At 42.0% G+C, this 19,985-nt stretch overlaps 1 protein-coding gene across 6 annotated transcripts in view; it reads left to right on the plus strand.

Moving 5' to 3' along the window:
* The window catches only part of ptprdb (protein tyrosine phosphatase receptor type Db), a 193,917-nt gene that overhangs the window by 121,532 nt on the left and 52,400 nt on the right, over window positions 1-19,985 (plus strand). For 3 of the 6 annotated variants that reach the window (XM_061061428.1, XM_061061452.1, XM_061061468.1), the window contains exons 7-9: window positions 3,770-3,915; window positions 6,333-6,474; window positions 14,734-14,922. In XM_061061428.1, the coding sequence (XP_060917411.1) occupies window positions 3,770-3,915; window positions 6,333-6,474; window positions 14,734-14,922 (477 nt within the window). Of the gene's footprint in view, window positions 1-3,769; window positions 3,916-6,332; window positions 6,475-14,733; window positions 14,923-17,624; window positions 18,894-19,985 lie in introns of those variants that run through there. The other 3 variants (XM_061061437.1, XM_061061444.1, XM_061061461.1) reach the window with 2 other exon arrangements.

Genomic DNA, 19,985 nt, shown 5'->3' on the forward strand with positions numbered 1-19,985 from the left:
AACTGCGCCCTTGATTGTGCAGCAAAGCAAACAGCGCCGGTGCTGTCTGCACATATTTACACGAGCCGTTATGCCATGTCATCTGGGGCAAACTTTGACCCTATCTATGCAAATATGCCTCATTGCAAAAAAAGTAAACGTAATTCACAGTTAGAGTGAAAGCAGAGAGTTGGTGGTAACTGCGCCGCAATATTTACAAGGGATGGTCATGACAAAAAATGACACCTTTGTATACGACCTCAAAATCAGGGCGGCTGCGGCTCAGTTGGTAGAGTCGGCCGTCTCTTAACAGGAAGGTCGAGGGTTCAATCCCCAGCTCCTGCAGCAACAGATCCGATGTGTCCTTGGGCAAGATACTTAACCCCGAATTCATCTGCAGCGGATGAATGGGGTTAGTTACTTCTGATGGTCACTTTACTCAGCGTCCTCTGCCATCAGGGTGTGAAGGTGTAGGTGTGACCTGCGGTGTAAAAGAGCTTTGAGTAGTCAGAAGACTAGAAAAGCGCTATATACAAGCTCAAGTGCATTTACCGTTTACGAAAAACATAGCTTTGAAATTAATCTTATTTTTATAATCAAGGGTTAAATCCCTGCAGGGCCGTCTGAGGTTAAACCTCCGCAGATCAGTTCACACTTTGAAATGTATGGAGCATGTGGGCCATTAGGATGGGGATGAATGTTTTTTTTTTTTAAATGTGGATAAGCTGCCTTTACACACTCACTTTGTTTTTTTTTTATCAACGATGAGAATTGCATCACATCTATTGAGTTTGGGTTCGCAATAAACTTTAAAAAAGTGTCCCCCGTCGCCATCCAGCTCATCATCAGTAAGGCTCCTCCGTCCACATGGAGGTGAAGAGAGAGGAGATGCTGATGGCTCATCTCCACAGTCAGACACTATCGAACCGCATGTAGCGGGACAACTTTATGAGTGTTTATGCTAAGCTCAAAATGCTTTGTGAGCTGGACCTTGAGCGGGAGCGGAAAGCGGCTGCAACTGATGCTCGATTTATGGCCGCAGTCCGTTCTTGGAGAATGTCCCTTCAGTATTTAATTTACAGTGATGCAAAAACACCTGAGAAAAACTGCACATTTAGTTGATGAATCACTTATTAAATATGTTGCCAATACTTTTTATTAGAGTGACTAATCACTGAGACTAACATTTATAATACACATACATGAACTCCCATCTTCTTATACGTGCACAAGTATGAAAGTGAGCAGACACAAAAAGGAAAAGAAACACTCCCTCTCCATCTCTCTTCCCCATGCACACACACAAACACACACAAACACACACACACACACACACACACACACACACACACACACACACACACACACACACACACACAGTTGAATTCGGTGACTGAGGTAGATTTGGCCGTGAGCCAGCGAGGTGCAGAGGTGATTGGGCAGCTTGGGGCTCTCTGACCATGTTTGCCAGTACATCTGGCTCGTTCTCTCTTCCTCTCACTCTCCTATCTCGCCCTCTCTCTCTCTCCTCTTTCTCTTCCCCACTCACTCTCTCCTGTATCCACTGCCTGCTCATCTTCCTCTCTCTCTCTCTCTCTCTCTGTTCATGCTTTCTCTTCCTTCCCCATTCTGCTCCCCATCTGTCTCTCTCGCTCGCTCCCTTTATCTCGCCCGCTCTTCTGTTCAGCTCTCCCCGCTCTTTCAACACACACGCTCTCTTTTTCTCTCCTTCTCTGAAAAGCTTAGCGTTTCTCTCTCTCTCTCTCTCTTTCCCTCCCTCCTTTTAAACAGCAAAAAGCAATTTCTCTCCCTTTGTCAGGGCGGTTGGCGGTAAGCCCTTAAGTAGGGATTTTCTGGTTTGGCTGGAATGCCATTAGGCGAGCTGGCGGTGACGTGCCGTGACTGACGTGCCGAATCTTTTTGATGTCGTGATGTCACAATCCAGCGGAGGCTGTGGTTATGATATTGTTGGCGTCCCTGGAATGAGGGGCTTTAGTGGTCATGTCAGGAGTAAGTCTTCATAAATCCTTTATGGCAGAAATATTAAGCTTCTTTGGTGGTACGGGGACAGAGGGGAAAACATGGTGAAACGTGCACACACACACACGTACAGAGAAAAGGCTCCGTTATAAGCCACCCACGAGCAATGAACTGCACTAAAAAAAAAAAACAGATATAGATGCATCAGCGCTCAAAGATCGAGCTCATAATGAAATACAGACGCACAAAACTTCCTGCAGACGTCAATAATGATCAAATCACTTTTTATAGACTTTTCAATTTGGACCGACGTGTAGTGACATCATCAGTGGGCTTTCTTTTTTCACTTTTCCTTTCATAGTAGTAAATGTGTGCATTTCCAAAACACAATAATTAATTGCTGAATATGTACATGAAGTGGCATCATTTCTAACCGACTGGACCGGGATGTACATCTGAGTTTGTTAGCTTGATGCTAAAACATAGTGGAAGTTCACCTTGACAGGCTAACAGCAATTAGCATTGCGATCGCGGTTCTTCTAATCTAAACTATCAATTTTAATTTAATTTTAAGCAAAGAAGATTGTGTCCTAAGTGAAGATGATGTTTCTTAGTTTCCAGTCATCTCTACAGTCAGTAGTGATACAGTTGTGTCATTGCTCAAAAGTCAGTGAATGAATGGAAGTGAATGTAGGTTTGGATGCTTTCGTCCACCAACATTATGTGAAATTATTTGAATCATTTTCTCATCTTTATCGTATCAGAAAGGTAAGAGCCCATTGATACCAGCCATCCTCATGTTCATGTTAGATTGAATATTTAAAGGCCTGATACACCCACACAGGTGTTGGTGATTAGACCTCTTCTCAGGGATATATGTGTTGTTGTTTTCGACCTGTCCGGGGTTGTGTCTGAAATCACACACTTGTTCCCTACTCCGTACATTTGGAGTTCTCTGAAGTGGACTTTATAGTGCCCTCATTCAGCACAATAAAAATATAAAAAACATTTCCGACACTACTCGCCCACTCTCTGACTATGACGTCATTACTGTCGCACAGCTAAAACATGCAGCTTAACCCCAGAAGAGGATCAATAATAATAATAAATACAGTATGAATTTTACTGATAACTAATGTTAAACTGAGTGTTTGTTTTGGTTTTTTTACAAACAGTTAAAAATAACACTTATCAAGTAATGAGGTTTTCATATTTAATGAAACATATTTCCACATCTAAACTTGTTTATTTGTAATTACAGACTCTGGTCTTGTGCCTGTCATCATTATTAGGAAAAAACTGACGTAACTCGGTTGAAAATCCTGCTAGATTTCGGTTAAAATGCCTCCAAATATGAACTTTTTGTGCTTTTCGTGCTCCTCTCGTCGATCTGAGAGCCGTCAAACACCAATTTCCTCTCGTATAAAGCTTTGAATCGCAATGCATGATGGTATATTTATTGCTTGGATAGGGACCATAATGCATTGTACACAACTTTTCACAATGCATTATGGGATACAGTGAGTGGACCATATAGGGTATGATAGTGCTCACTCAGAATTGGGACACACCCCTGGTCTTATCAGAAAGAGTCATTAAAACACCTGTGTGGGTACGGGGGGGGGGGGGGGGGGGGGCTTTAAAGTATAACAGAGCAGTAACCATGATTTGAATGGTCATCATATTAAAGGTATTCTACAACTTTAAATCAAATAATCTCTATGTGTTACACTTCATGACGTGTACTCACACACTGCCACATTTGAAGTTTCAGCTGGAGTTAACTTTTGTGTGTTTTTTTTCCGTACAGCACCCCCCAGATTTACACGAACCCCAGAAGACCAAACAGGAGTGCAGGGGGGAGTGGCCTCCTTTGTGTGCCAGGCCACAGGTGATCCACAGCCCAAGATTGTGTGGAACAAGAAAGGCAAGAAAGTCAGCAACCAGAGATTTGAGGTACGTTGCAGGGAAACTTGTGAAAGAAGTGTTGTTTTATGATTTTACCTGCTTCTTCTGCTGTGACTGAAATTGGGACGAGTTAGCATCCCACAGAGCCACAACCTTGGCTCACTGCGTGCACACAGTAACACAATGGTGTCTTTTGTATTTACTGTTTGTTGTCCTGCCTTTATTTTTATTTATTTATCTTTCCTACAGTCTATATTTTTTTGACTCTGTAAACACAGAAACTCAGGATTTGAACATGTCTGAAGAGCTCAAATAAAGTTACAGAGAGTTAGGATGCAGCTTTTGTGATCATATTGATCATGTGATCAACACAAATAAAAAATGTTATGCTGTGATAGTTAGATAAACTATTCCAAGATATTCACTTGTTACCTGGGTAACTTTTTCAATTTCTGATGTTTTCTGGACCGAAGGTTTAAAGTCTTTATATGTGATTTTTCACACTTAAATATAATATAAATCAAGTATATCCTCTGAAAATAACTCTGTGAGTCATGACTGTCTACAATGGGTGTAACACCCGAGTCCCACTGTCTGTGATGTTTTCAGAGTTTTCAGAGTCCTATCTTCACTTTGTTTACATCGTCGGGACGGCGGGCTGACTCCTCCCCTTGAGTATAAAAGTTGTTTAATTGAGGGACTAGAGAAAAGAAGAATAACATACTGTACTCACTGCTTAACTGTGTTTCTAGATCACGCTCATTTCAGGTAAATTTACATGCAGTGTGAAGATACGAGCATAATAAAGATCGCTAGCATTAGCATGCTAACACAACAATGCAGCACGAGTTGTTTTGGTTTCATGCTGGTGCTCAAGGGCGACATCTGCTGGATCAAAAAAATCACATATAAAGCCTTTAAACAATTATCAATAAATGAACAAATAATGAAAGTAACTCTTTGTTGAAGATTAAAATGGCGGCTACTAATATGTTAGTCTGTTTACACGCACAGTACTTACACGTTTTATCGTTTTTGCGTTCATGTTGATGAGAAATGAGAGAAAGGTGTTATTCTGCTTTGGATTATCGTACCAAAAATTGAGATCCAAGACTATAGTAAATATAGTGTTTTGCTTTTTCCCATTCATACTTTAATCAAATAAAATCCCTTTCTCTCTGAATACCTTAACGTCATCAGTTCTAGTTTGTAAAGATGTTTGCTTTTTTTCAATTGCACTCCAAATATCCTACATCTGTGAAATATCTCAACTCCTCCATATGTCAGATGATGCCTTGGGCTACAGTATATGAGATTCTCATATGATCGCCCTTATTAGTTTCCCGTAGGCGCTAACCTTTGATTTATTTCCTCACCTCACCAGTCACTCCAAGCTGGAGATGTTGAACCAGCCTCTCCTCCTCCTGCTCCCCACTCAGTGTCACCTTGAGCTCTGGGTGCTTTTCCACTTTAATAAGTCGAGTTTCCTCCCAGGTTTAAGTTCATCTTGCTGTCTACGTGTTTGTGATTAAATCACTTGGGGAGATATTTTATTTTTAATCCACTCCTATATAAGCTTAGACATTCGGGAGTTGTTGTGGGATTTCTTTTTATTGGATTTCAGGCAGCAGAAACTTTCTCAGAATTCAGAAACCAGAAGCGTTACCTTCACGTGTTCAACTTATGGAGCATTTAAAGAAGACGTCTCTCTGTAGGAAATCCTTAAAAATGAAGAGAACATGAGAGACACTTTCTGTCTGTATATTTAATGTCAAACTGGGTAACCTGAAATTGATTTTAATGTGTGCAGTGATGATGATCCTAGACTGCTGATCCAGGCATGCCATGTGGTGAAGGATTAACTTGATTTATGCTTTTATACCTGTCACCTCAGCTCACCTCACTTAAAAAACTAAGGGAAAGGCTTTTGAAAACATGTTTTATTGGCTAGTTTCTAGAGATTATCCCAGCTACTAATTTCTTTGTTGATTACATGCAATTATTAATTCAAACTGGTCGACTTGATTGAAGTTGATTTTTTTTTTTATTAGGTGCAATAGAGTGTCAAACTGGTGACATATAAATAACAAATGAGGCACAAAAAAACAAACAGACAAGGTCAGGACAATAACTCCAAAATACAATAAAGTAAAATAAAATAAAAAAGCACCATTTTTTTTAACACAGCTAAACATTAAATCAGTGTTTCACCACTCAATAACTTTGTTCCATGCAAGAAAGATATCCTCCACTTGGTTTTAAAACTTATTCAATCATACAGTTTCATGTGGCCAAAATATGATGCTGATGAGAGTCGTGCAAGTGATCCAAAACTGTGAAGTGTAAAGCCTTAAAACCAAAACAAAAGGCTCAAAGACACCATAAAGCTCCATTATGGAGAATCTCATGAACACATCATTTTGATCGCAGCTGATCTGGTGGGTTTTTTTCTCTCCCTCTAACAGGTAATAGAGTTTGACGACGGGTCCGGCTCGGTCCTGAGGATCCAGCCTCTGAGGACCCCGAGAGACGAGGCTATTTACGAATGTCACGCCTCCAACTCTGCGGGAGAGATCACCGCCTCCACAAGGCTGAGCGTGCTACGAGGTCAGTGTGAGAGAGAAAAAAAAATAATAATAATTTGATAACTGAGTCAACTGGATTGTGTTGATTTTTCTTGTTACTTGAGAACTATTCATGCAGGCCAGTTTGAGACCTGGAGGGATGCATCCTCAGAAGTAAATATATCCATGTACATATGTGTAAGCCTGGATCCGCTGCGGTGGATGGTTTTGTTAGCAGGAGTCCATTAATGCAGATAGCGATGTTAGTGTTAGTGGAGTCCATTAGGAGAACATTATGTACCGGTAGTTTGAAGCTCCAGAGTGTCTTAGTGAGTGAAACTGCTCGAGTGTGGATAATCACATCGCCTGCCTTTACATGCTCGTGGGGAAAGGACGAGCTGCCTATTGTTCTACCATCTCTTCTTCACTCTCTCTCTCTCCTCATCCTCTCTGTATTTACCTCTGGTCTCAGAGGTAATAATAGAGTCTACACTTCTTCCTCTCCACTCTCTTTGTCTGTGTTTTCTTTTCTCTCTAACTTCATCCCTTTTTACTTTCTCTTTCTTTCGCTCGCCCCCTTTCTCCCCCATCTTTTTTGTACACTTTCCTCTCTCTCTCTCTCTCCCTCTTTCTTATTCGCTCCCTTTTTCTCTCCCGCCATATGCTCTTAGGTCCACCACACAGCAACCTCTAAATTATTCACATCAGACCACTCTTTGCATCTTCTCTGCTGTTCCGCTCCATCCGTCCAGAGTTTTTTCCTGTCTCACATGGTCGTCTTTGTGTGTGTGTGTGTGTGTGTGTGTGTGTGTGTGTGTGTGTGTGTGTGTGTGTGTAAGTGTGCACACATCTGTATGTGCTCTTGCTCATGAGTTTCTGCATTTTATTTGTGTTTTCCATTTTTTTCCTGCACTCCCTTGATGGAGGCTTTCTGCCCATGTCTGATCTTTTATCTCTATCAAGAAAAAAGCCACTCATGCATGCACACATGCATACGCACACACACACACACACACACACACACACACACACACACACACACACACACACAAACGTAGACCTGATCTGAGGCAGTCAGTCTTTATGTAGTGATTAGCCTCTTTTACTCCTCTGAGGAGTCATTGTGTTGGGGATGAATAAGAGGCCACCTGGGAGCAGCTAATAGCCTCTGATGGACTGACAGTGAAAATGTCAGGTACAACACACACACACACACACACACACACACACACACACACACACACAGCAGTGTCAGTCATGTGTCTCCCCTGGCTCTGAACAGACACAGCTCCACTCACTGACTGACTGACTGACTGACTGACTGACTGTCTGACAGGAGGGATCCGGTGTTAAGGTCAGCCGGCTTAATTACTGAGGATTAGTAGCAGGCTAATTGAAATCTCGGATTCCGGTGAATGGCTGTGATTGGCAATGTCTGAAATAATAATGAACCTGAGAGAGATGATATGCTTTAGGATCAGGTTTACAGTCAGTCGGGTACTGTATAATTCATGGTTTCATAAATGTTAAGTGTTTGTCTGGAGATGGTTCTGAATAAGTCTTGAACAAAAAAAATGGAGATCATAAATTGGAAAGACAAAGTTTGGCCGAGGGTTGTTACCACACCAGAATTTCACAGGATACAAGTAAAAAAATCAAACGATATTGTTGAGGAATTATGTAGAAACTTGAATTCACACAAGAAGGATTCAGGGGAGTCAGATGGCTTAAATTGAAGATGTTTGTATAAGACTCGTGAGGCTGCCAAGCCAGTTCTGTCAAACCGCCCCATAGTCTTTGAATTTATCCTAAAGATGATGCTTCAGGGAATAAGCTAAATAATATCTCTGTACATATAAAGAGAATCTAAGGAGATGCAGAAATTCCCTCACAGATACCATGGCAACCAAAGTAGGAGTCCTAAGCATCTAATCCAGTTTTTCTATATTCTGTGACGAAGAAGTCCAATTATCTTAAAACATGAAAGTGAGTGCAGCAGAAGTGGCAGCTGTGGCTCAGTGGTAGAGTCAGTCTTCTCTCAACTGGAAGGTCAGAGGTTTGATCCCCAGCTCCTGCAGCCACACGTCTGATTTGTCCTTTGGCAAGACACTTAACCCCAAATTATGAATGTGTCAACGGGATTGTTAATGCTGGTGGTCACTTTACAAAGCAGACCCTACCATCAGCGTGTGAATGTGTAGGTGTGAGCTGGAGTGTACAAGACCTTTGAGTAGTCAGAAGACTAGAAAAGAAATATACAAGCTCAAGTCCATTTACCATGTGTGGTAGCTGGAAGTCTAAATTTTGGAAAACCTTTAACTCTAACTGTATTCTCCTACATGTCATCATGTCATGAAGCAGAAACAAAACCAGCTGCTGCCTGACGAACCAAGCAAAATCCAAATCCGACACAGTTTTAACAAGTAACACTGCATGTAAAGCACAGTCCTGTTTTATTGGATTGCAATATATTTTAAAGGTGTTAATTTTATTGCATCCATGACTTATGGTGTTATCCCCTGAGTCAGTGCTGAATGACATCAACAGGTTTGTGCAGATATTACTCTCAGGCTTCTGATTCAGCAGCCAGCTTCATGCTTTAGTTCCCCTCCATTGTGAGACCAGACTTGATTTGCAGTCTTCCAGACTCACAGATGACAAACCCAGCGAGCGATGTGTGTGTGTGTGTGTGTGTGTATGGATTTCATATTTGAGTCTTATATAAAGAGGACAGTGTGTTCGCACAGCCGGTTTCCCATGATTGTGGGAGCGGGCTTTTTCTATGAGCTGTGAAATTATCTGGATCTCTCGCTGGAAACAACGCTGGAGTGGGAGCACATCCAAATGAAAACCGTGGGATGTGTGGAAGGCTCCGTCAACAGGGGGAGTGTAGGGTTACGCATCTGCTCTGACCTCAGGGGCTACTTAACAGTGCTGCACACACACACACACATAGACAAGAACATGAACACTCACTCGAGCAGCTTTGTCCCAACACTTTGGTGTTGCTTACATCTGTCCTTGTGATGGATGGCGAGAAGCTGGTTATATGCATATGTTAACGTGTGTGTGAATTTGTGTGCACGTGTCTGCATGAATCGATCCCCATAAATAGACTTGAGATTTTTGCAAAACCAAGTAAACCTTCAATGATGGCATGATAAAAAAAAATACGCACAATAGTCATGTCAGAAAACCCTTAATGATGACATTTTGCTGGCTTTGACCAACATTACACTTTCTGTTATCTTCCTGCTGTACATACTGACATGTGGGACAAAACAGGGATTCCTTGGCTTTTGCAGCCAGCCTCAAGTGGAGACTTGAGGAACTGCAGTTTTTTGCACTTGTATATTTGCTGCTTGGTATAGACATAGGACCAATTCTATCTCAACACTTTCCAATTCACACCTTGTCAGGATTTCATGTATAAAAAAAAGAGCACAGCCTTTGTGTTTGTCTGCACAGAGGGGAGTCCTGAAAGCGTCCATAAGGATCCTTTTTATTGCCTGTTTGCAGGTACTTGCCCACATTCAGTATCCAAACTTTGTTTTAGGTGCACGCATGCAGGGGCGGTGAGTAAGAGAGAAGCCTGGTGTCAGGGAGTGGATTTCTAACCGTGCGTCCTTAGTGTTCATAGCTGTGTCCCATTCCCAGGTAGATGAAATAGAATGCATTATTCCTGCCTACAAGGGGCTGGCTTTGAAGTAATCGTTTGCATAATGAAAGCAGAGAGAATCCGGATTGTTATGCTGCACGGGTCCCCCGTGCTCTCGTTCCTTTTTTCGGGTCTGTTTTCTTTTGCTCGCTCCGTTTTTCCCGTCTCTGTTTTCTGAACGGCATGCTTTCTTTGTCTTCACTCTATCCTACTCTATCCGATTCTACTCTGTCTTTTCTTAGCTTTTTGTGTCGTCAACTTTTTCCCTCTTCCACCACCACCAACCCCCTCGTCCGGGCAGACACATCCGCACACACAAACACCTTCTCATCATGTTCTCTTGGTTTATCATATCCATGTTTCCATTTGTCGGGTGTTGTGATTGATTGAAACCGGAGCTGTTAAAAGGCCACACACGGACTCACTGAGCTATTGTCTCACGACCCGTCGGCTACGGTTCGATGGACTAGCACCGGAATTAGCATCTCCTTGGCGAGGTTCAGCGCTAGGATTTCCAGTTAATGAGCCTTCTGTGTGGTTGAGAGGGATACAGTCACAAGGGATTCTGGGCAAAAGAAAAATTAAAAATAGACTGCCTTCTAGATCAAATACAGTGTGAACTTATGCAGGAACACACGCTTCTTTCTCATGTCTTTTTCTCAAACATGTCTATCTTTATCTCGTCTATTATAAATGACTCACGAAGCTGACATTTTACCTCGCAGTCTCAAAGTGCGACCATGAACAAAGTTAAGAGATCATTTCTTTAAAAACTAACTTTCTCTGAACTGGTATGGTTCCAGTATTGAACACATAATCCTCTCTTTTTGAGTTAAAGAGTCTTTGACCCCCTGTCTCCTCCAAGCATCATCTCCTCTTCTTCCTGAAAGCTTTCACTTTAGTTACAATAAGTTACCGTAAAATCTGGTACATAAGTCCCACCGATAAGTGTTCAAGGGGGTCCCAAACCCTGCGTGACGATCTCCAGTGCAATCAGTAAAGTCCACCATGCAGTTTCTGTGCAGCTGTGTAGTTCTTTCTAGATACACCTGCCATGTTGAGTCTGTAATCCTGCTTGTTACTGTTATGATACCACTCGACAATGTTCATGAATATTACAGTAAAGCACCGTTTTCTATAAATCCATGATTATAAACACATTTTGGAGATAAGCTGGTAAAGAGTGGCGCCTCCAGCCTGGTCCGCATCGGTCAAAGTAGCTGCGATCATTACACAATGAATGGGGGCCTTGATGGCACACGTCTAAGCACTTCAAACGTGGTATACTGGTCCTATCGGTATATCGGACACAGCACAATTTTTAGGGCGAGATTCAGCACTAGGATTTGAAGTTAATTAGGTATTAAAAAAAGGTATTAGATACACCAAATCTTACGGTACTTCATCACAATGTAACAAATCTTTATACTTGATATAAAAGCCTTGAATGTCTATAAGTTCATTTATGGTGTTTTCACACAAATACAATACTCTCCCTCTGAAAATTTTCCAAATGTTTTTTGGGGTAAGCTTCATGCTGGCAGATTTTTTACCCAGACTTTGCCTGGAATTATTCCTGCCAGGCCCCTAGTACATTTTTTTGGGAAATATTCTCTGCAAGCAAGAGTCCAGGGCTGATGACATTTATATTGCAACTTTTTTTTGCTCGCAGGAATGCTACTTATACTCTTTTCTGCTTGCAAGTATGTTCTTTCCCGCAATTCATTGATAGCGGAAATACATTAAATTACACATTGCATTGATATAAAGGCAAAAAAAAAAACTGCCATTTCCACCTCATGCTTTTTAAACGAGGTCCTGCCTCCTGAGACCGGCTGTCTGAGAGGTTAAGTCTCCCGCTTTGAGGTGCTTATGTCAGCCGCCAATTCAGGAAGATTTTAGGCTCAGACTGTCTTGACATTTTCTATAAATGTTCAGAAATGCATGTTAGATAAAGGCTTTAGATTTCAAAAAGGAGGTGCCACTTCCAACGGATGTCTCTGTATTTCAGCTTCCAGTGAGGGTTGTGTTCAGTGGACTAATCTGGACAGAGAGTGCAGCTCACCTTCTGCTGATTCTCAGGGGAATAGACAGTATTTGATTTCCAATGGATTCTTATTCACAGAGCGGCGGTGAGGTAGTTTGTCATGTGGAATGAAATGTCATTTATTCTACTTGACCTCACTGTTGGATTCTTCAAAAATCTTGCCTGCAGGCTGCGGTCTGATGCCAAACATATTTGGACTCTAAATTGATTCTAAATTTGACTTTTACGTCTGAACAGCCGCTTTTCCCTCGAGACCTCTTCATACTGGACTGGTGACTCAACCTTGTCGGTGTCAATTCAGGGCTTAAGATGTGTCTCCTCAAGTGAGAGACTTTTTTTCCACTTCCTATAAAACATGACTCAGATGGTGGCAGGATAAACACATATTTGCTTTCTTGCTTGGGAGTTCAGCACATTGTCTCGCATGCACCACAATTAAATGAATAAAAGCTTTCACAAGGTTTGTATCACCAGACTCATTGAATAATAATTTTTAAAAAAAAGTTCCAGCCATAGTTGGTATTGACCTAAATACCATTTGGTTTTGTCTGTTTTGTCAGTCACTGCGTGTTTAGCCTGCTGAACTCATTGCCCTATCAAGATAGGGTTATACTAATCGCAAAAAGAGGAGGGGCCGATTGCTTGGAATATAGCTTAACTTTCCATTGGGGAAAACTGTCCTAAAAAGTAGAACAACTTATTCAAGCCATCCCAAAAACCAATCAAGTAAAAAGAAGACAATCTGTTTACACTAATGAGATGAAGAGTTAGTATGTAAGAGATTTTTCTTTTCTTTTTTCAAACTGGTTTTGGCCATGACAGGTGATGCGGTTATGGCGTTTTCATTGAACGGCTTTGTGTGAAATCCCCCCGAGGATAAGCTTAAATATTGTAATATCTGACATCAAGATACTGTCCTAGTTTGGCCTGTGGTGGAGGCATTTCCAACTAATCCTCCTACGAGTGGGTGTCCTGTGGGTTTACAATGAAATGACAATGAGAGAATACCAATGGATCCCAACCAGGGGTTCCCAAACACCAGTTTTTTTATCCTGCATAGGTAATGTGAACGACGCCTATTAATTCAAACCTCCAAAACATACTCCCTTCATAAAGATTAGAATATTTCTTTAAGTTGAAACCATTTTTTTTAAATGTTTTGATTGAATTATTTGACCATTGTATTCGCTAAAGCTGTATTGCTGAAGTTATATTAACCCCCCGCCCCCATCACAGCCCTAAACAACGTACAAGTCCCGCCTTCAAAGTGACTGTACCATTGAATCAACACCTTTATAAAAAACAGGTTCCAAAAAGAAAACGTTCATGACTGTCGTAGTGGTAAGCTTCAGGATCATCTACAGGGTTCCTAAAAAAACGGATTACTTAAACTAGATTTGTATTACAAGGAAGATAAAGATACAAAAAGGATTACAGACTGGTTAACTCGTTGATCTGTATAATTTGAAGAACAAACATCTTATATATGAATTGAATGCTGTGATGGAGATCTTTCGGCTGTGTGTGGGGGGTGGGGGGGGGGGGTGAAGAGAATTCAAAAACAGATACCTAGAAGTGCTAGATAAATGCTCAAAAGGCCAAGTTGCTGCTCTACAGGAAGTGAAACACTTTATTAACACCAGAGAAAAAATGACATATCCTACATCGACTTGTATGTATTTCATCTTTTTTTTAAACAAACAATTGGAAATCAAGCTGCAACTGCTGGTGCTTAGAAATGAAGCCAATGCAGAAGTCGAGTGTCCACTTGAGGTAAATCCCCATTGTTGAGGAAATGACTAAGACTTGACTTCACACAATAAGACTCAGATGGCTTACGTTGATGAAAGTTTATACATAAGAAGAATACTCATGAGGAGACATGGATCAACATCACACATTGTGTACTCGTGTAGTGCTCAACCACATCTGCAGAACTTTTCGAAAGGCATCGCATATATCCTAAAAGACATTACCATTATCAGGGTCACATTGACCCACCTAGACTAATATGTGACGTCAACACTGGAGCAGACAATAAGTCGACCAAACATCCTTGCAGATATGAGGAAAGACAGCTGACACTCTTTAAGCTGTACTTGATGTTCTAGTCACAGCTGAACTCTGTCAGGTCTGACTGACATTAGAGAACAGTGAATAAACATAATGACGTCTGTACATTATAATCTAAATAACGACAGAAATTCCACCACACCCATCAGTCCCAGTTGATTTTATTAAGCCTGAGAGTTATTCATAAATTTGCATAATTGGGGGCGTGGTCGAGTTGACTGACAGGTGGATACTTTGTAGTTGTTTGCCAGGACTCAGCCCCGCATTTTAGCGTATCCATAGATTGATCAAAAGTTGGGTTGAGATAGCATTTCAAATACGGCAGCCGCCATTGTTAGACTTCAAAATGCCTCTCCAGTCTCCAATGGGTAGCATCACCAAGGCGTCTTCCATGTTTTATACAGTCTGTTTAAAACCCATTGTGGTTACCAGACTTCTTCGGGGGCTCATGTGGCAGCCGGGACCCCACCGAGCTAAATATGTGTGAAACATCCTGTGTTGACTACTGTGTTTGATCTTTCCAGAGGACCAGCTGCCCTCGGGGTTCCCAACCATAGACATGGGTCCGCAGCTAAAGGTGGTGGAGCGTTCTCGGACCGCCACCATGCTTTGTGCTGCCAGCGGTAACCCCGACCCAGAAATAACCTGGTTCAAGGATTTCCTGCCGGTCAACACGTCCAACAACAACGGACGGATCAAGCAGCTCCGCTCAGGTAAAACATCTTTTGAGTCCCTCCATTCCTTCCCCTCCGCTGAATCCCAGCTTTTTCGTTTTCCCCTCCCACTCTACTTTTATCCACTCTGCTTTCTCTTCCCCCCAACCCGTTATTATTCTGAGTTCCTACAGAACTTCAGTTATTCTTGCCCTCGTTCACCCCTGTTTCTTACTGCTGTACCGCACTCCCTCAGCCGTGGTTACTGACTATGTTTCTCAGCTGCCCCCCCCCCCCCCCCCCCCCCACTCTCTCTCTCTCTGCTGCTGCTGTGGTATGAGTTGACTGTGTGTGGTTACCAACTTTTCCAAACTTCTCAAGGCCTTTAAACCCGTGAAACCGCCCCCCCCCCCCCAACTTCTTTCTCCGCTTTCTTCTCCAAACTCTCTGAGGTCTTCCCGTGCAAATCACCAACCCCGAAAGGTTTTCACATTTTACTTAGTAAAGACGTTATGAAATATTCCTAACCGCACGCATCGGTGCGCAACACGTCTCCCGCTCAGATCATTTCTCTACTGACAAAGATTTTTCTCGAGTTAAACCGAGGGGATGGTGGCATGCACTGTGTGGGAATGTCCTCTGTATAAAGGCTCACTGCTGTGACTAAATAACCAAATAACCACTCTTTGTTTCTTTTGCCATGGGTTGCACACTTGCCATGTGTCTTGTGTGGGTGTGAAAATGACTCACACACATGGTATCCCTGTTATTTAAAGGGGGAAATTGTAAAATGTATGAAAATAGGGTTAATGACATTCCTGTCTAGTCCCTACATTTTCCTCGTTTAGCTCTTAAATAGCCACAGTAGTGTCCTCAGTCCTCCTTCTGCTTCCAGGGACTAACTCTGAACCCAAAATCCCTCCCTTGTGATTGAACACCAAACTTTCTTGCTTCTTTATGACTACAAACCTATATGCATCCAATTTATTTTTAAACTCTTGCTTCTTCCTTAAAAACCCTGCTCAAGATTCCCTTTTTTTAACTTTAATTTACCTGAAAATTGAAAGAATTGATCAAATCGTTACAACTTAAAAAATGTTAAATCTTTGCTAAGTTAGACATGTCTTCACTGTAATGGTTACAAAAAAAATACTTTGCCATGACTTTCGTGCACAGAGCTCTGTATAGTCGATACATTTCCATGATTTTTCTTTGGGAGTTCCCGTGCTTTTTGTTTTTCAAGACTGTTTCTACTAAGTCAAGTCCTGTGTGTATCCAGTGGTCTGATTGTAATGCCATATCTATGCTGTTTCTTTCTCTTTGTATCTTTTTAACCACAGAGTCCTTTGGTAAGTGCTTCTGTTCCGAGGTCCACACCCTCACTGTCCACTTTTTTCTACATACTGTTCACTAATGTTGCCACTGTCGCTGCTGCCGCTGCTTCTCACTTTTACAATGTCAAGGTGTTATTTAAATACATGGCATGCACTTTACTAACAGGCACACAGGAAAATGTAGACACATACACACAGAAATAAACACTTTTCAAGTCTGCAGGCACGCATACATCACTTTGGTTAAAGACACATTTCACTAACACATAGATGTGCACACACACACACACACACACACAAACACTCACACAGATATATGTCACCCTAGAGGTAGCTGGCCTCACCCTCACCTGTGCACCTGCAGCCTTTCCACACCCAAAACAACTACAATAACTCTGTCCTCACACTCACCTCTTTACGTTTCCCAATCCTTCACTTATTTACTTACTTACTCTCTCTCTCCCTCACTCACTCACTCACTCACTCACTCACCCAATCTGTCATTCACTGACCCTGATCCACTCTGCTGTATACAGTTACCAGTCAATAAGCTGTCCACTCTAGATGAGTGTTAGGTGAGGCCCTATGGTGGAGCCACTGGGAGGAAATCAATGGGCGGCAGGGTCCCAGACTTAGAGATGGTGATTGTACATGATAGTATGTGCACGCCTAAAGCTGTTACTGCTGAGCTGGTTATTCATCCAGCTGTTTCAAACATTATCAAAGTAGAGTCAGTCAAGATGAGTAGTTAAAGAAAAACCCACCCGTCAAAAATGTCCCACTGTTAGCTTATATGCTAGCTTGTATGATGTTCAGTTTCCTAGAATGATTTTTGGTAAATGTAGACATCTTATCCTGGTTTTACATTTGTGCGAGGTGTGCCATCAACACAGGAGCTTCTGCAGTCGATCAATCGATGAGTCAGTTTTAGTCAAGCTGCAACCTCCAGTCTTGAAAAATTAAGCCACGTGCCAAATCCTGCAGTTCATCGAGTGTCCACTAGAGGCTGGCTCCAGAAACACCAGAAGTCACATACACACAACAGGCAAAACAGCTGTTTTTATAGCATAAGTAAACATGTTTACAGCCTGGTACAAAAAGCAAAATAGGTCTGATTAGTTACTGTCATCACTGGCACACACTGTAGGGGGTTTAATTTTTTTTAAATGGCTCCGTTTTGATTTTGAAAAACAATACATGTTATCCATAGTTAGGTGTGTAGCTGACATGATTGACAGGTGGGTATGATGTAACAGAAAAAACCGCCTCAGCTCCAGCTCTCAGTCTGTCGTTAGGTTGACTGAAAGTTAGTCTGAGACAGGATTTCCAACATGGTGGCTGCTGCCAATGAGCCTCCGGCGCCCCCTGCAGGAACAGATGACGTCACTCAGACTTCAAACATATTTACAGTCTGTTGGGTTTAGTCCATGGAGCTCAAAATAACCACACAAGATAACAAATGAGCAAGCACTCTGCAATAGTGGCGTAATATTGGCGGGCCAGTGTGTGAATTCACACAGAAGGTGTGCTTCACATTCACACACACACACACACACACACACACACACTCGAACATGAACACACACACACAGCTGTTCCGCCCTGTCGGCTCAGACGTTACACATCACCACGGTCTTCCCCTCATTACAGGAAAGTTAAAATATCCACACGGGAGCTCTGATAAAATAAGCTATTAATCAAGAAGTGATCCATCAGATAAATCAGTTCTAAAATGATTTTGATGCAGGCCTACACTTTGATACAGTCATCATCTCTGCACGTTGTTCTGGTCTGTTGAAGCCGTTACTTCTCTTCTCCACTGCGTTCCTCATAGTTTAAAGGTTGATGATCTTTGAAGGGTATATAGTCTTCACAGATAACCCTTCTCTCAGCGTGCTCAGAGGCTCAGAGACATGAACCCGACATCCACCGCTGATGTTTCAAATTGCTGAAAGTATCCCTGCTGTCAGACTCGGTTTGTAGCCGCGCTGGAAGTATTTTGACTCCATGTCCATTTATCCACTTATGTGGGAGATTTATAAAAAAAAAAAGAAAATACAACTGCAAACACTAAAAAAAAAAAAATCAATACACGTAGGATTTCAGCACAATAGCATCTGTGTGAGGGGAGTTTAGTATCGACGGGTGGATTTTTCTTGTAGGAACAAAATATGGCAACAGGGCAGATTACTCACAGGATTACACCTTGATTTGAGAGCAGGTTGAGAATTAGGGGCAGTTAAGTGTACTTAGAGAGGCAGATGAGTTAAAGTGCAGACACTATCGTTCTCCTACAGCCACATCTGCCCCCGCTGCAAGTCAATGAAAGTCAAATCAATAACCCCTCTCCTTAAAGCTCTGTCACTGTCTGTCTCTCTCTCTCTCTCTCTCTCTCTCTCTCTCTCCTCGGGCTTATTCTGTCTTTATTTATTCTGTCTTCCTCTCTGATGCCTCTCTCTTCCTCTCATTCTCTAAGGATCTATATTTGAGTCTATTTTCTCTCTAATTTGATTCTTCTCCTCCGATAAGATACTCCCACCCCCCCCCCCAAAAAAAAAAAGAAAACCCTCCCTACTCCCTCCCTCCCTCCCTCCCTGATCCCCCTTGCCCTCCTTCTGTGGTACTAACATTTTCTTCTTCTTCTCCTTCTCTAATCTCGTGCATTCATTGCCCACTCAGGTGGCACGCCCATACGAGGTAAGACCGCTGGGAGGACCAACATGACACAGTGGCCTGATTCCTTTTCAACCCCTGGTTCCTACTTGTCTCACAGATCTGAATAAAAAAAAAAAAAAAAAAAAAAGCTCTGGGTGGATTAATCAATGTGGGTTTAGTCCAAAAAGACTCAGGACTCGGCCATATTGGTTTTTTTACTCATCCCGCTGTTTCAGATCGGCAGTAGGTGCAGGAGGAGGGATTTGGAATTGAGCAAATTCATTAAACTATGACTTTTAATCACCTCCCCCTCTTCTCGTCTTTCATCCTCTCATCCGTCCATCTCAGCCTCTACGTTCACTCTGTAACTCAGAGACCCATCGCTTCCTTCCTCGCCATCTTGTGATCTCTCCTTTGTGTCCATTAGTTTAACTTCATTTAGCTTTTTAACATTTGAATTTGATTTCCGTCTAAAGCATGATGTGTTTACAATATTGATTTATATCTTATTTATTTTGAGGTATCTGGTTGTTGTTTTTTTTATACCGGATTTTATTTGACTTTTTTTTTTAATCGAGGGGGGGGTCTTGACCTAAGCTTGACCCGGCCTCTCCCTCTATCTTGTCTGTTTTTGCCCAATCAAACGTCCCAGTTTTGCTTTCCCCTCCCAGCTGTTATTCGCTCGGCCTGAAAAGTCCAGATGGCCAAGACTCAGACTCACGCGCAGACATTAGTGTGCTCACACACACATATAAACACACACACACACACACACACACACACACACACACATATACATATATATATATATACACACGTGTCCTCATGGTTTTTTTTTTTACCATCACTCTCTCTTTTCTCTCTCATTACCGATAAAAAGCCCCAAACAACCACTTTTTTGATAAAGTTTTTATGGGCGCTTTTTTGCCTTTACCACCCCCATCTTTAAAAAAAAAAAAATTAAAAAACTCTGGTTGACTTTTTGACCGTTTTTCTACTTTCAGGGAGCGAGAAAGCGTCGGTCCCTTCCCAAGGCTTTGCGTATGTCGTTCCTATTTTTTTTTTTTTGGTAATCTGTTGACCCTGATGGAGGTCGGTCGATGTCTGTACCTCCTCACTGGGTGTGTTTTACAA

The sequence above is a fragment of the Labrus mixtus genome, chromosome 2 (genome assembly GCF_963584025.1).
Source record: "Labrus mixtus chromosome 2, fLabMix1.1, whole genome shotgun sequence".
Classification (NCBI taxonomy): domain Eukaryota; kingdom Metazoa; phylum Chordata; class Actinopteri; order Labriformes; family Labridae; genus Labrus; species Labrus mixtus.